The sequence below is a fragment of the Aplysia californica genome, unplaced genomic scaffold, assembly GCF_000002075.1.
Source record: "Aplysia californica isolate F4 #8 unplaced genomic scaffold, AplCal3.0 scaffold00037, whole genome shotgun sequence".
NCBI lineage: Eukaryota > Metazoa > Mollusca > Gastropoda > Aplysiida > Aplysiidae > Aplysia > Aplysia californica.
In genome coordinates this window covers 25,563-42,982 of record NW_004797307.1, presented here as the reverse complement: position 1 = coordinate 42,982, position 17,420 = coordinate 25,563, and the positions used below count along the sequence as shown (strand labels likewise).

General features: G+C 37.4%; 1 protein-coding gene across 3 annotated transcripts; it reads right to left on the bottom strand.

The window, feature by feature from the left end:
• Nucleotides 1-122: 122 nt before the first annotated feature.
• Nucleotides 123-16,439, bottom strand: LOC101857544. Of its 3 annotated transcripts, XM_005091873.3 has the most exons (7): nt 15,493-16,439; nt 12,077-12,244; nt 11,543-11,589; nt 10,241-10,467; nt 8,552-8,981; nt 6,276-6,407; nt 123-2,964 (listed from the first exon to the last, which is right to left on the bottom strand). In XM_005091873.3, exons 2-7 carry the CDS (start codon nt 12,159-12,161, stop codon nt 2,902-2,904), a joined length of 984 nt encoding a protein of 327 aa, XP_005091930.1. In that variant the 5' UTR covers nt 12,162-12,244; nt 15,493-16,439; the 3' UTR covers nt 123-2,901. The 3 variants fall into 3 exon arrangements, with proteins under 3 accessions (XP_005091930.1, XP_005091929.1, XP_035829830.1); XM_005091872.3 differs by lacking the exon at nt 123-2,964 and having other exon boundaries at nt 5,425-6,407; nt 15,493-16,437; XM_035973937.1 differs by lacking the exon at nt 123-2,964 and having other exon boundaries at nt 5,425-6,407; nt 11,543-11,544; nt 15,493-16,437.
• Nucleotides 16,440-17,420: the final 981 nt, after the last annotated feature.

Here is a 17,420-nt window from a genome sequence, read left to right as displayed (position 1 = left end):
TTGGTAATTGTAGGAGATGTCTGAACCATTAATGGATTCTTTCGTGTTGGATGTGATGCACGACATCATTTGTGCCCACCATTTCTCGGATTACTGAGTTTCTAATTTTGTCTCGCCTGGTCTTTTTTACTGCTTTTCTAAGGCATCGCATTTCAAATGTAATTCTTTGCTCTAATGTCTTATTCAAGGTCCACGTTTGGCATTGATTTAGTGAGTGTTGGGATATAAGTATAAGTTTGTATATTTTTCTTTAAAAAAACAAAAACGGTGGACGTTTTTTTCACTTTGTTGTAGGGGGGGGGGTCAACTTTGTTGAATGTGGATTCTTCATCAGTATTGTACGAAAAGGAGTGCCTAAACAATATATAAATATATAAAACATAGTAGGCCTACAAGTATTCATGCTTTCACACCGCCAACTGTCCGAGTTGTACGGTCCTGAAGTAAATTTGCAGCGCCATACCGACAGCGAACGAACTGATTGCCAGAGGTACACACTGCATACGGTGCACAACACACAACGTGACCATTTTCTCCCACGAGAGAGAGAGACAGTGACAGAGAGACAGAAAGGGTCCAAGGTGAAGCACGGCCAGAAAATCCTAAGGTATGATGAACATGCCTTGAAGGGCCGTATGTTAATCAAATATGCCTTAAACGGCCTAATGTTAATTAAACATGAAGGGCCTAACGCAAATTGAACATGCCTTGAATGACCTGGGTAAAATAGACATGGTTCGAAAGGTTCAAGGTAAACCATGGCCTGAAGGGCATAAGGTTAACTAAATATACATATATATAATATATATGACTTGAAGGGCTGACAAAATAACACTTATTTGTTCAGATTTAACTCATCAATGTAATCTGGGCACACACTAACGTGTGCATATATTCAGATAAGGCAGCTTTGGTTCACCTCAAAAGTGCAATGACATGAACAGAGAAAACATTGTTGGCAAACAGTTCTATTGTACTAAACCAAGAAAGCAAAATTCTTTTGGGGAGACAAAAAAACAAAACTGTTTCATTCCGTTAACACATGCTTTCTTTTTCCTCAACATTTAGAATTTGAATTTTGACAAAACATTTCTCCGATATACTCAAACAATATCATTAAGAAACTGAAAAAAATAATAATTTATTAATTAAAAATTTCAGGCTTTCTATATCTGAAGAGCTGGCTGACAATATGTCATCAAGTTCCCAACAGCTTTAGGTCTGACATTTCACTTCATATATAACTTGGAAATAATCATGAGCAAACGCCAACTTTGAGAAAAATATCCTGACTACTTGTAAGACATACAAAGCTGTATTAAAAACATACGCAGTAAATAATGGCAGCTGATGTTCGTTCTTTTTTTGTTGTCCCGTGTCCCTTTTTTGGGTGCCATGTTAGTGATCTTATTCATATCTAACAATCATTAACTAAGAAAATGTGAGTGAGTAGGTACAATGATATTCCAACATTTAAATGGATCAGTATAAGAATGAATAACAATGGTTAGGTCTATTTGTTATAGTATAATAATGTAATTAATAGAAGCTGATGTTGATTTTATTGATAGAGTTAGGAGACACATAATAGGACTATATCGCTGCCTAAACAGAGTGCAGTCGAGCCTGTTTTGAAGGCCACCTGTCTCAATTACCTGTACAAACAGCCACTTCTGACTTCCAACATGAGTTTTATCTATATATTATAATGACACCTATCCAAGACGTTCACCTGTCTAAGACAACAACTTTTCTCCTTGACAATGGATGGCCGTCTTAGATAATTTCTCCTGTATTTGCTCTTTCAACATCTCTGAAGGTTAGGGTTACAGATAGGGTTAGACTGAGGGTTAAGGTTAGGGATAAGATTCTTGGATCAAACATTAAGTACAAAGTATGCAGCTCTATAACTAAACAAACCTCTAACTATATCAGGTACAAGGAACTGCAGACTATAAACAAGCTCTTTCTCAAATACACATTTTGAGAAACAATTGCACAAAAAATAGCACCAGGCTCATGACTAATGGATTAAGAGATCAGTGTGAAAAGTTAGAGCAACAATAGGTAAAACAAAGGTGAAATTTGATAAGTTCTAATTCAAGCATTTGTTAAGTACCAATAAAAAAAATTATGCATGAAGTGTAAGAGACTATAGCTATAAGCCATGTGCACGGTGTAGGGAATAAATTGATGAAAATGAGCAACAAATTTAATGGCTGACTTGGGAAAAATAAGTGAGAAAAATACAAATATATAACTCCTTCATGATGCAAATGGAAAATAAAATCTATGCGCTTCATTTCAAACAATTAAGTATTGTACCAATACATGATGTTGGTTGCAGAAGGTGTGGAATGAAAACCTTTTTTCCTTCTATAAAATTCAAAACCAAAATTATCTATAAAAAGTAGATGGCCAAGTTGACAGATGAAATGAAAAGATGAGCTAAGAGTGGCAAGGCCGGCTTCAAACGTGATGATCAATTATTATCCATTAGGCCTACTTGTTGTGGCAGGCGGTTGTCAATTAACGCTACAACAAAACAGAACAAAATCAATACGCCTACCTGCTAAATGAAAGAACTTTCCTTTCTATATCAGGATCATTTTCCTCTCCACTAAACATCCTGCCTGAACACCCTGCCTGATGATCCTGACTTCTTTTAGATTGGCACTACACTTACGCACAAATATACTACTTGTGAATACACACCACCTGAAACAAATTTTTTAAATGTATGCTTGTGTGAGTCTAGCTAGGCCTACATGTGTGCAAGTGTACGTTTGAACGTGCAAAAGTATGAGCATGCATAATTTATGTCAGTGTTAAAGTATGGGTATACAGTCATGGATTTATGTCTTTGCTCAAGTGTGAATATTATTGTAGTTTTCAAGAACTTTAACTCACTTGATACCGTCCTTTTTCTAACCACGGGCAAACTCTAGCTACGGAACTGGCATTCTGAGGGAATTCAAAGATAACATTGACAGTTCCAAAGCATATATATATTCAAAATATAATTTTCACACAAATGACAAAAAAAGTGTGCGTATCGATAACAGAAACCATATTTAAATTAACAATAAAAAAAAAAAATTTCCCCATTACACAGTACACAAATTGTCTCCCCCTCCCCCCCCACCCCAGGAGATGGCACAGTAAAATGCTGATATGTTTACCAAAATATATTCTAATTTCTTAATCCCATCCTCTTAACTCTTTCAGCACTGAAGCATTTCCATTTACGTTTGTACAGACAAGATAAAACGTTCACTGTTCCCGAAAAAAGAGGTTTAAACAAAGCCATAGCTTATTTCCACTTATCAATAATAAATAAAACACTAGATGCAAATACCTCTTCTAGAACATCCTCTATAAATTATGAACCATTAGAAAAAATGTTCGAGAACCGGTTTGGGAGAACACGAGTACGTACATACGTCAACACAGCAGTTTGGTTTTAGTAGAGGTTTTACGGCGCTCGCAACTGCATAAGGTCATATGAGCGCAAGAAGATTAGAGGTGTTACAAGAGAGTAACAAACATAAACAAGAAGGAAGGGAGATAAGGACGATAGATGTTTGATAGAAAAGAAGAAGCAAACCACACCAGAGCACCCGCCAACCACCCACTAACACAGCGGTGAAGAGGTCAAAGAATGAAAATGTATATCAGAAATGTATAAATATTTCTTACAAGTCCACAATAGCAGAAAAAGAAATTTCAGTACTTCATTGTCTCACTATCACTGCATTATTTTCGATTGGTCTGGAACTCCCCTCTTCCCTGACATCATTAAAGTAAAACCCACTGCTCTCATCCCTGTGAAACAAACCAATAAAGCACAATATGTAATATGTAATATATTATGTTAAAATCATGAGCTAGAGTAGACCATGGTTCCTGCAGCCTTTGACGAAACACATAAAGATAAAAAAATCAATCATGTTAATTCAGAAGGAACTGAGTAATTTGGATCTAAGGTAAGGAAAGCATTCCAGTGACAGACGCAACTACCTAAAAGAAATCTTCCCCAAAAGACCATTTTCCCTCTTAGCTGCATTCTCTCCATTCTAAATGTTAGAAGAAAAAAATATAATTTCTCCTAAATATTTTAGGTGAGCTCAAATATGTTCCACATCAAAATGTAGGGAAAATAAATTGGTACCCCCCCCAAAAAAAATAGTCTTAGCATAAAATAGTGGTCTGTAGGAACCTTGACGATAAGACTTTTCATAATGAATGAATTTATCACACCAAGAAATACAGCTCAAAGTAATAATAATAATAGTTCGTTACTCTTTCCAAAAGTGGTGTGCTTTTCTGCCTCAACATAAGGACAGTTGGTTAAACTTTCCCAGTTGGGACGGAGTTAACTCATTCAGTGCTACCGAGGAGAATACTCGTGAAACTAGGGCCCCACTCACATACTAGCAACGAGTATTCTTGCATTCGGCCTCGCTATTTTTATAGAAAGAATTACTTTATCTAATCCATACCAAGTTATTTGAACTAATCGTGATGCATTATGGGAAAGGTCAAAGAGACATTTTTTCTGCTCGAACAGCCATTGAGCCCACTTGTTTTGATCGATTTTCCTGGGTAGACCTAATTTCATTTTGCCATAACAAAACTGCCCAGTATATGAGGGGAGTTCACTGCTGGAGCGTTCAGCATTGAACGAAGTAACTCTTTCACTACGGGGGGGGGGGGGGGGGGGGGGGTTCCCTCAACTGGAGCGGGCCCTATGTGTGACCTACTTTCTGATTCTACCTATCCTCAGACAAATGAAAGATCTTGAGGTCAATCTATTGCATATTTGGCAACTTGGAAACACATGTGTCACTTTTCCCCATAAAACTGCGACAATTACAGAGTTGGAAGTTGGCAAGTACTTGCAAAAAGGTAGATAGGTCCTCCTAATGGAGCCCGATTTTTTATTTAATCATTTCCTGAATTTAGAAAACTATGCTTGACAAAAAGTTCCTCTCCTTCTTTGGCCTTTGTGATTATTCCACTGAGAAATTAAACAAATCTGCGTAACTGTCCTTCACAGCCGAAGTGCTGGAAGTGATATTTCGCGAGGCGCATTTTGTGATTGTGAAGGGCGAGACAGCAATGCAGATATAAAGCAATGTAGATCTTAATCTAGAGAAGATCAAGAAGCCAGGAGCAACTGTGAAAGGCTAAACTGCAATGCAGATCTAAAATGTACCCAAGGCTCAAAGACAAACCAGATCAAGACAGATCTAAGAAGAGTCTTAACATTATTTTAGTGGATCTATAGAAATAGAGGAGTTAATCAAGGCAGATCTAAAGCTAAAGCAATAATGTAGATCTAGGGGCCAGGTGTATTTTGTGATTGTGAAGGGATGGACAGCAATACACTAAAACAATGTAGATCAAGAGAGGAGTTAATCAAGGCAGATCTAAAATTCGAATCTAAAGCAATATAGATCTAGAAGCCAGGTGTGACTGTGAAAGGCTAGACAGCAATGTAGATCTAAAATGCCTCCGTGGCGTACACCAGTAGGAGCAGTGACGCCAAGGCATTGAAGACAGCAAGCCAGGAGACTTGCAGAAAATCGAGAAAATGAGGGTACCGGCTGCAGAACCTCTGCCTAAAGCATTCTCTTACAGCCTTGTCACGTCTGAGTAGGTTTGCGACATTGGAACATTAAGTAGTCTTTGCCCCAATTGCAATGCAATGTTGTCTACGAAGAAGTTCTATAATCACTCCAGGATTAAAAATGAGCATGTGAGTACCTATTTGTTTGTCCTGAACTAAAATGTTTCAATAGTTTACAGGTTTCTTAGTTTTGAAATTTGTCATTGTTATATTTCACTTTCAGCAGAAAACTGACCATATTTCCTTCTGCTCCACCCTTCCCTTTCCGACTACCCCGAGCAAAGCCGGGTACTCAGCTAGTTTTTAATATTGGCCACATGTATTATATATACATGAAACTAAAGGGGAAATAATGACTTATTTCAAGATGTTTAAAATGATCATTCTTCAGCCTGATATTTCAGTTTCGATTATTACAAAAGTAGGACTGGTTTTGAAGCAGAAAGTGGAGAGCCGAGAAACACGGGCTCGTGGTAGCAAAAGAGTTAAGAGAGTGGAGACCTAACAATGGTCAGTATTATCATCTTGAGCCTCCCATTTCCCTCTTCTGCCACTCGTGTCGACACAAGTAGCCCAGGCACAGATACCGCGCGTCGGGACCAAAGAGACCCATCTGTCCTTGGTCACACCTAAAGGTCTGCACCTTGATGTAGTCCTCCTTCAGCATTTCCGGAGAGTACATTGACGCTATCACTTCCTGGTCTGTGTTGGACAAACCTCGGTGAAGCAACTCCTCCACAGCTGCCTGATAGTCTTGAGTGAATTTTAGCATTACCTGGGGAAATGAATTATAAAAATAAATTGATAAATAAATTCCACTTCATTGAGCATGTGGGGATATTTGGGTTACAATGGCATACGCACACACACACACACACACACACACACACACACATAAACATAGTCGGGCAAGGATAGCTCAAACGTGTATACGATTGACAATAAATGTATTTGACCCCGCATTCATATTCTGGTAAACCGATGACAAAAAATTAAAGAGATATCATTTGGGGATTGGCAAATTGTACGAGCTATCAGTGATCTTGAGTTTTCTGTGCTCATGTTATTTGTGCCTGACTGTGCTAAGGTACCTGCATACTTAAACACACACACACACACACATACACATATATATATGTGGCATGACATGGTGAAATCAGGCGTTCGTCAATTTTTAGGCATAGGGAGTTACTGGTACCATCTTAAAGCCTGTTCATTCGCATTGCTTTTAGTGAAACAAATATCCATCCATGTTGAATAGAAGTTGAGATATTGACGATTGAAGGTGGTGAGGGTCATCTAGAGGTAAAATTAGCGAAAAAATGGCTGCCAAAGTTTTGTAACTACAGTAGCTTGAGAGGTCTTGGAAACTAAATATTGACATTTTTTGTGCCTTTAATCTATGTTTTTCAGTAAAATCCACACAGAAATGTGTTTTTAAATGAACGTAAAAGGTGTTGAGTCAATAGAAGAAAATTAGAACAAAACTGACAGATGGCCAGAAAAACGCCAGTTTCTTTGATTTCAATATATATTTTGACGAGTGCCTGCGCTCGTCAAAATAATGAAATCAAAGAAATCTGCATTTTTATGGACGTTGGGCAATTTTTCTTCGAATTTTCTTTGTTTGGCTCAACATCTTTAATGTCGATTTAAAAACAATGGCGCAGAAGATGTAAATTTGCATTTTCCAAGGACTCTGAAGCTTTGGTAGTCACCAAACTTTGTCAGCCATTTTCTCGCTAATTTTACTTCTGAAACCAAGCAACACTATCTCCTTCAATTGCAAATATCTTGACTCCTATTCAAGATAGAAGTGTTAATTTTTTCAACGAAAGCAAGACAAATGAACAAGTTTTATGATGATACCAATATTAACTCCACATGCCCAAAAATTGACGAGTGACTGATTCCGCGACACACACACACACATTATACATAAATAAAGTTGTTTGAATAAAGACAACCACATCAACATGAATATGTTCAATCAATGTTGGGGAAAAGTAAGATAGACAGTGATAGGCAGAAATGACAGAGAGAAAGAAAAGAAGTAAAACCTACCAGTGGCATTCTCCAATCTTTTACAGCAAAGAAGAAAAAAAGAAGAAAGAAAGATATTCATCTTTCTATGCCGACAATACTACAGATATTTTGGGACAGATGAATGTATAGTACATCATATGTTCAGCCTAACCCATTTTCTCCTTTAACAGATGACTCTCATGAAGTAAAAATAATTGATATTACATAGAGATATAGAGAGCCTGGCCTAGACTCTGTGTATCAGGTGGAGGAGGGCATTGTTCGGAAAAGGTCACAAAAAGATAATCTGTCACAGAATTGTGGTTCATATTAGGTTATTATAATAACGGTCACATTTCATCACGATGCAAAAGAGGACAATAGAAACACTGACAAAGAGAAGAAAGAGCAGATCCCGCTAGGAACGATCCCCAGCCGCCTGCAACGCACGACATAAATGACACTTTTTCTAGGTCAGACATAATGTGGGGGCTCCAGTAGTGGCTCAGTGAGTAGTGAGTGCAGACTCAAAAGTAACATCAAGCAAGTGCCGGTGATACAGGGTTTAAGTGGGTGGTCACTGGGGTCTGTCCTTGAGCAAGACACGACAGCCGTAGCTCAAAAACAAGGTGCTGCACAGTGGCAACCAGTAATGGCATGTTTGTGAAATTGTTCTGATTGGTATAATATTGTGCATTTAAGTATGTATGTATCTATGTATGTATTTATGTATGTATTAATAACTATGTATTTATGTATGTATGTTTGCCATTGTAACCCAAATTTCCTCATTAGGATCAATGATTGTAATTCATTTATTTATCATTATATAATATATATATATATATATATATATATATATATAAAGCAGAGAAGACAAAAAATCCACAGTACCTCTCGTTTGGCTAACACTAAGCCACCAGCTAACCACACCAAGTTTTGTCTCATAATTGTGTGCACGGAGGACTCGCTTCTTTGGGGCCAAACATAGGAGAATCCAACTGCTGTCTTATCGAAAGTCTGCGGAGGGATCAACTTGAAGGGTCGGTACTTGGTTCCATCGAGATTTCGAAAAAGTCCGACATCCACCCAGGCTATATAGGGGTTCTTAAAGGTGTCGTCGGTGCTGGCTTTTTCCAGAGCATCATATTTAGCATGCATGGCACAGGTGTACTCTGCGCTCACTGTATTGGGGTAGTGCTTTGGGTAACTTGGATCAGCATAAATCTCAGCGATCCGTGAAAGGTGTTTAAAGGATGGCAGCTCCTCTCGATTGACCTTGATTACTTTTGTCAAGCGGGGTGGAAGGCAGGATCGGATTTCTCTGAAGATAAAGCATTGGAAAAAAATTTCAGTTAGAGCTATGAATAAAGATATTAGAAACAATGGAAATGATGTTGGCAAAAACAATGGACATGTAAAGTGTTGTTAAAAACAATGGATATGAAGTGTTAAAAACAAATGATACGGTAAGCACAAAATAGGTGAATATGTATTGACAAAAATAATAAATATGGAATTGACAATATGGTATTTGGAAATGGATGTACAAAAAGTGGGGAGACATGGAGTGCCATCAAGCGACTAGCCCAGGATAGGGAAAGGTGGAAAGTGTTTGTTCGTGGCCTATATCCTGATCCAGGTTGAGAAAGGCAATGATGATGAATATGGTATTGACAAAAGTGAATATGACGTTAAAAATTACAATGAATGTGCTGTTGTCAAAAACAATGAACATGGTATTGACAAAAAACAAAAGACCTGATATTGACAAAAACATTTGATATGGTATTGGCAAAACAGTTGATATGGTATTTACAAAAACAATGAATGCATAATCAGGCGCTCATCAAAATAACGAAATTGGAGAAACTGGCATTTTTCCGCTAGTTTGGAAATTTTAATCAAATTTTTATTTTTTGGCTCAACTCTTCCATATAAAAACAGACTTCCATGTGAATTTATTGAAAAACATTGATTAAAGGCACAAAATATGTCATTTTTCAGTATTCAAGGACTCTTTTGCAGTTGGAGATACCAAACTTGGCAGCCATTTTCTCACTAATTTCACCACTGAAATCAGGCAACCTCACCTCCTTCAATCGCAATTATCTTAAATAGAAATCAAGGCAAATGAATCAGCTTTCAGAGGATAGCAATAACTCCACATACCCAAAAATTAACTAGCGCTTGATTCCATCGCATCATGACACATATGGTCTTGACAAGAATAATGGATGTGTGGTCGGTAAAAAACAATGCACATGGTGTTGAACAAAAAAAATGAAAGAAAAAAAATAATGGAAAATAATTTTACTATATGTAATATGCAAAAACTATTCACAAACAATTATCCCATTCAGACTTTCAGACTTGACAGAGTAAGCCCATTAAGGAAGTGTAAAGCTGGAAACATTCAGCTACAAAAAATATGCATTATCCCAAGTCCTTAAAAGATTATAAATCTTTTAAAATTCTTAAGTAAAAGAGAAGAAAGTCATTGATACTTGTGTAATCATTTTTAAAAAGTCTACAAATCTAAAAAACAGAAGTAGAAATGACTTTAACAATTCCTTGACATACCTAAAGTATTCTACATCCTCATCTTTCTCAATAAAAGCAACAACGTGATTTGCTATTTTGCCAAATGTCCTCATCCATCGTCGGTATTTATAAGGGGAGTGGTAAGACAGAGGTTGATCTCCTTTCTTGAAAACACCCAGGTCAATAAACATGGTGACAATCGTCATCTCCTTCTCTACTGGCTGCCAAAGGGCAGGTGAAATTTCTTCATTTTTGCACCACTGACTCTGTTGACAAAATACAAATGTGAGGCAGCGTGTAGGAATCAGGCTTTCGTCTAAATAATCATTGTGAAGAAACTTGCATTTTTCCACAGGTTTGTGAATTTTTATCAAATTTTTGTTTTTTGGTTCAACACCTTTCATACTCATTAAAGAAATTTCTGAGTGGATTTTTCTGAAAAACGTTGATTAAAGGTACAATTAATGTAAATTTTCAGTTGCCACGGACTCTTAAGCTAAGGAAATAACTAATCTTTGGAGACCATTTTCCGAATAATTTTACCTCTGAAAACAGGTGACCCCCACTTCCTTCATTCGCAAATATCTCGACTTGTATTCAAGATAAATGGATATTTCTTTCCATCCAAATAAAGACAAGTAAACAAGCTTTAAGATGATACCAATAACTCTACATGCCCAAAAATTGACGAGAGCCTGATTCCACCATGCTGCCTAATAAATACGTTAATTGAACATTGTCTATGAAACAAGACATAGCAGTAGGCTACAATTTAAATTTAAATATCTCCAACAGAAAGCATTATCAAGGGGGACTGATTCCATAATGAACAAGCTAGATCACTCAAGGCAGCAAGTGATAATTCATAGGAGGCACCAGATTATTAAAACAATCTTTGTGTCCATGAGATGTCTTTTGGAAAAAAAACCCCAGGGTAGCTGTAAATTGCTGCTCATAAAAATGAGCATTCAAGATGAAAAAATGTAAATTCATCACCATTATTTTTACCTCAGGACTTGTTCATCTACTGCAGAATGCAGCCCTCAAAATACATCAATAATAAGGGAGAATACTGATATAATAGAAAGAAGATATGTAACAGTGGAACATCTACACTGACATTGAGAACACAGATGCAGCATAATGTAGTCAAAACTTTAACCCATTTTCTATAGCAGATAGCATGGTCAGGAAGGGTGGCATTAGAGTAAATGTTGAAAAGAGTGCATGTGGTGCTCTCTCTTTAAATTTCTGTCCCTAGACACTTCCAAAGTCTCTATTTTTTACCTTCTGACTGTTTGAATATTCAAAAGTGGTGGCTTTTGTTATAGCTTTTCTTACCACTGGTGGATTCCATGGCAGCAGTTCAAGAGTGTAAAACACATGATCTGAAAATATATGACCATAATGACCAAGTAAATATAATTGACAAAAAGGGAGCCCATTTGGTCACCTTTAGGCCCACGGGGCTATCCCGAAAAATTCTGTTTTGAGAAAATCGAAGGTAAAGTTTTAGCCCCTTGTTCAGTTTCTTTAAAAGACAAGAAGAGTTTTCTTTATAACCAAACAAAATATACACACCAATGAAACCAAACTTCTCCTATAGGTAGGGCAATGCCCATCAGATTACATGTAAAAAATGTAAAAAGGTAGGTAACTTAAAAAATTTCCAATATAAATTCACTCTGCCTAACAAAGAGCAGACTTATAAAAAGACTTGATTGAAATATCATTTAAAACAGTTCAGCTTCTTAAACAGATCAGCAAAAACTCCTGCCATATATTTCCATCTACCTTTGATTATGGTAACTTTAGGATTTTTCAATGTTAAAAATCTAAGGCTTACAATCAATAGAAAATTTATTGAAAACTTACATGAAGTGAAGAAAAATCCTGTAAGGAAAAGAACAAGAAGAAGCACTGCCACTGTCCGTAAGCATCTTCTCCTCCAACACAACATTGAGAGAGTGGAAAATAAGATAGTTGTTTCTTTTCAGCCGCTTAAAAAGGCACTTGGGGTTAAGTGAGAACAGGGAAACCAAACTGCAAAAAGAAATTATAATTAAATCAGACGTATTTTTACCTCATACATGCGCAGCTATTTATCATAATAGAAGTCTATAATCAGTTGCAACCTCATCAAGTGAATGTCTTAGATAAAGTTTGGACTCATCAAATCACCATTACAGTTGAACCTGCTTTAACTATGGCCAGCTGTTTCAGACAATCAACGGTACAAATGGCTCCTTCCCATTTTGCCTATTGTATATTTTTTCCCATTATGACACTGACTACGGGAAATGTCCGCCTGTCTAAGACAACCACTTTTCTCCTTGACATTGGGTGGCTGTCTTAGATAATTTTGACTGTATACATATAATATCATGACACATTAATATTACATCTACAATTAATAAGAGTTGCTTGAGATACGATCACTAAGAAATACCTTTAAAAATTAGCCTTGGCAAAATTTTGTGAAATATCAGAGAAACTTAAAAAAAAAAGTGGATTAGGTCTAGTATTAGGGTGCATCTCTAGAATTAAAAATGTTTTTATTAAAATACATAGTACTTTCAAATAGATTAGAAAACAATGCAGTCACTAATAACATTTAAAAATTGGACTTTACCTTTATTGTGTCCATTTGCATTTTGTATAGAAGCCATTGGTTTCATGTGGTGCATGAACCCTAATGAGGTAGAGGCTACAGAGCTGTCATAGTTTGGGATGGTCTGGTTGGTATGAACAAATCACCACCAGTGAAAACTACTGCCGAGGATACATTGTACAAGTTGCTGGCGTGTCACGTCTTATATTCGTATTTCACCATGGTGTCATTCGAGTAGACATCTTCATGCATGACAATGCACCTTAAAGGGTCAACATCACTAGACAATTCTTGGAAAATCAAAACATACATGTACCAACAATTAATTGACCCCCAACCGATTCGCCCCGATATGAATCCAGAACTATATGTGGAGTCTCACGAAACTGCGGCTAAAGAAGCATGAATTTGCTCCCAACTAACATGCTTTATTTGAAACTCTTTGTGACACTTGGAATAATGATAGATCATCAAATCCACAATCTAACACGGTCCATGCACAAAAAAGTGTTCGTGTCCTCCACAAAACAAATGGCTCCAAAAAGCAAAATACAAATGAACACATTTAATATTAAGCCCAATCTTTTTGTGATATTTATGAGAGCTCTGTTTTTTAATATGTTTGAAACTATACTGTACCTTAATAAAACATTGTTCATTCATTAAACAATTCCCCTCCCATTTGATATCCATGTAATACACTCCATTCAACACAAATGTTGATGCACCTCAATAGAAGTGTAAACACACCTTTAAGTTTCCCTGATTTCACATAGTTTTGCCAAGGTTAATTTTTAAAGGTCAATAATTTATCTTGGGCGACTCTTATGTAGATACATAACATTGAGGTGTCTCATGATGCAGAATTTATGTAGCTTTGAATTAGTACAGTAGTCTCCGCCTAAACGCACGGTGCTCGGGAGGGCTCTTAACACGTGTTTACACGGAGCGTGCATTTACATGAACCTTCGCAAAGGGAGGAAGGGACGCAGTCATTTCATTGCCTTGATATTCTAGTGACCTCCCTTTGGGGTTGGGGTCACTTTGGGCCGATAATGTGACTGTTTTGTGAAGGATTCCCCGACTGCGGTTAAAAAAAGAACACAATGAATTGGGGGGGAGAAGCAAGACAGACTCAGTGTAATGAATGTTGCACTATAAAACATCTGGAACAGATAGCCTAAGAGGAAATTGTTGGAGATAGTCATAGTCATAGAGATAACGGCCCAGCCACATATATGGCTTTCCAAGCTACCACCCCGATCGTAAATTCATTCATGGATGACATCAGAATCATAGATCTCTACATTCAGAAAAACATTTCTCTTGTAATTCATTGAACAAGAACGTTATAATAAGATATTCATATTTAGTTCTTCGAGCGGAGCTGAATAGGCTTTCTTGGCTAATCTTAAATCCTATAGAGGCCTGTCTAGTGTTTTACGGCATTCATGCCTGTTGCGCATCAGGCCAAGGTCTAACTAAACATTACAATTACATGCAGTTACCCAAACACCAATCAGAAACCTTCTCTCAAAGATGCATTTCCAGTGACCAATAAAAATAAAGTTCAGTCCCCCAACCCCAACATTTTACCGACCAGCCCTAGACCGAGACCTGTGTGTCTAGAAAGTTGGGAGTGAAAACGCTCTCCATTACTGTCTTCGTTCGGAGTGAGGAGCACTCTCACCAAATTTAAATATCCGGTTTCCTAGGCTGGTCTTTTATGCGAGCTGTGCAGGTTGTAGTGAAAATTTCCCCTAAATAGTCAAGCTTAACTAGTAGGCGTGTTTCGTGGATCGGAGTGTGCGTTTAGTTTAGAGAGAGTGACCGTGCGTTTGTACCCCAAAATTATGAAGTAAAAAACCCGTCAGATGGTGAAAGCATGCATTTGAGCGGAGCGTGCTTTTGTATGGCGAGCGTTTAGGTGGACACTACTACATGCTGAATGAGTAGTAAGTGCATTATTTTAAGACTATAAATGGGTGAATACACAGACTTGATCTTTTCTTGCTTTTTTTTTTTTCAACTTTTAGAATTTGAATTTCAACAAAATATTTCTCGAACACGTGCAACAAATATTATAGAAAGACGTGTATTCTTTATCTCTGGAACGGCTTGTGGTTGGAACAGCTGTGCCCGTGATCCGCTGTCAGTGGCTTGGTCAAATTCCTACAATGATGAAGATGTTGTATATTAATTTTTGGAAGGAGTTCCGCAGAGGGCCGGCTGATCAAAAACACCTTTTACCTAATCCAAACTGTTGCATAGTTTGCTCAGTAGCCTAAGTGCCGACCCTCTGCGGAACACCTTCCTAATTTTATTTTTGGCAATTGCCAAAAAATTCAGAGTTCTTTCATCTAATGAAGAACCAGCAAACTAATTTCCTTTATTTAGTTATGTGGGCCTTGTCGGTCTCAGGTTTCATACAAAAAGAATGCTCCAGAACTGTGGGAAATCCCCTCTGAAGAAAAAGGGTTAAAGAAACTGCAATAAAAAGATTTTTGGCTTATGGTGTATATATATATTATATATCTTAACAGCTGGCAGAATGTTGAACACCAGGTCGCTGTATCTACTTTAATGAAATGCAATTCAGTCAGGGAAATTCAGGAGACACTTGCAAGTTGTATTAGAGCAAAACAGAGTATAAGCATTTTTACCAGCGTGGAATACTCACCTTCTTATCCTTATTTACATCTTGTCCCACTTTGCATTAGATTACTCTAGATCTAGATCTAGATCTAGAATGTTGGTTGCTGTATTTGAATTTGCAACTTTTTCAGCAAAACTTATAAAAGAATAAGGAATTGGAGGGTTGTTTTGGGTCAGCTGAGAATCTAATATAAACTGCTCTGAAAAGTTTGTCATGTCACAGTTTTAAAGTTGAAAGTTGAAGTCCTTAATCTTATCCTGCCTTCTCGTGGCCCCCTACTAAAATGACTGAAGTAAGTCAGCAGCTCTTTTCTACTGTAGCATCAACTATTTTGCCTGAGTGATACTAGATCTAGTCCATTCCCACATTTCATGCTTTCCCAAAACGCTTCCTCGCGTCTCTAGAGGCGACGAAGATTAGTTCACTTGAGCGAGTCGAGCAGGTAGGCCCCAAGAAAGTTGTGTCGCCGGATCAGTGGTGTGAAGTGTGAAGTGTGTGAATGTGAAGTGAAGCAGGAATCAGGAAGCGAACAAGGAAACTGTGAATGGGCATGTTGTAGTCTTACAAGTTTAAAACTACACTGTTGACTGTGTGTGCATTCGCTTTTTAATTACTAATGTATTCACTTTTATGTTGTGTTCTGAGTGTCGCCCTGTTTTTCACTCTCAAAAGAGTGTCTCATTGTTTTTTACTCTAAAGAAAGGGAGGGATAGACCAAGAACAAGTACTTAGAAAACTTGAACTGATAGCTAACGACGAAAGAGCAGGACACCATAATGTTTAGTACGGTACCACCATTTTATGGTGCGTCCAAAATTCGTTGCGCAACTTATCCTCAAATATCTCTTTAACGGACGAATCAATGTCACCCATACTTTGCACAGCAGTTTGTGCCAATTTGTCCTAACCTAACCATATTTTTCCCCAACACTTATTGAGGCCAGAAAAGAACTTTTCTTCTTGAATTTATATATAATTACTATAAATCTCGTCGCGCGAAAAATGGGATTGTTCATAGCACTTTCCGCTTCTCACACACATTTTTCATACCGGTACGCTTAATATGGCCTACGTCATAGTTCACCAATGACACTTTTTCATGGCAGAACTTGTTACAAAAAAAAAACACAAAAAAAAAGAAAGAAAAAAAGCTCAATAAACATACTGTCGCGATTAGACAAAAATGACTGACTTGCTTTTTCAAGTGAAGTTCCCTAGCTGTAAACTTGTTAAAACCTGTAGAAACCACCCTCTTGGATTTTGAAATTAGTATATTTTTTAAAAAGCATTTTCTAGAATACAGCTAACCTGCTGTGCTCACAAAAATATCGATCTGTTAAGACAAATTGTTACGTGTACAAGTCCATTTTGCAAAAAGCTGGGTCTGGTTCGACAATGAAACATATTTGGCAATAAATTGTGCCACGAATTTTTGACCGCACTATGGGGCAAAGCGGTCAATTTTACAGTGGAATAGAGTTACTGCACACTGCACACATCTTCAAACGGAAATGAAGCTTTTGAATGTTCAAAATAGGGAAAACTCTTTCTCTGTCACTGTCAGATAATTCATCCCATCGGCTGTAGAAGAAACCATATTTAAACCTTACAGTATTTTTCGGGACTATTCTTCCCTGCAGATTCACTAGTCACCTTTTCAGACGTTGACGACTTATTAGTTTTTATGTATCTCAACACCACGAGCGCTGACAACAGCAACCCCCCCCCCTCCTTTCCACATCAATTTGTTTCAAATGGATGTAGATCAAGGAGCTTACAGTAATAGTTCTAAGCTCCTTGATGTAGATCTAGATTGAAAAAGTCGAGGTCTGATAAATATCTTCACAGTACCGATATTGTACACATATTATGTCCTGAAGCTTTAGATGTACGGGTTTCGTTCACGCCTACCGTGATTTAGGAGAGAGAGAGAGAGAGAGAGAGGGAGAGAG

What these genes read in the sequence shown, in the direction of transcription:
- LOC101857544 (XM_005091872.3), bottom strand. Translation starts at nt 12,161, where the DNA reads ATGTTGTGTTGGAGGAGAAGATGCTTACGGACAGTGGCAGTGCTTCTT. An exon ending in AGGATTTTTCTTCACTTCAT is followed by an intron (nt 11,590 to 12,076) that starts GTAAGTTTTCAA and finishes ATATATTTTCAG; the next exon opens with ATCATGTGTTTTACACTCTT. An exon ending in GAGGATGTAGAATACTTTAG is followed by an intron (nt 8,982 to 10,240) that starts GTATGTCAAGGA and finishes CTTTATCTTCAG; the next exon opens with AGAAATCCGATCCTGCCTTC.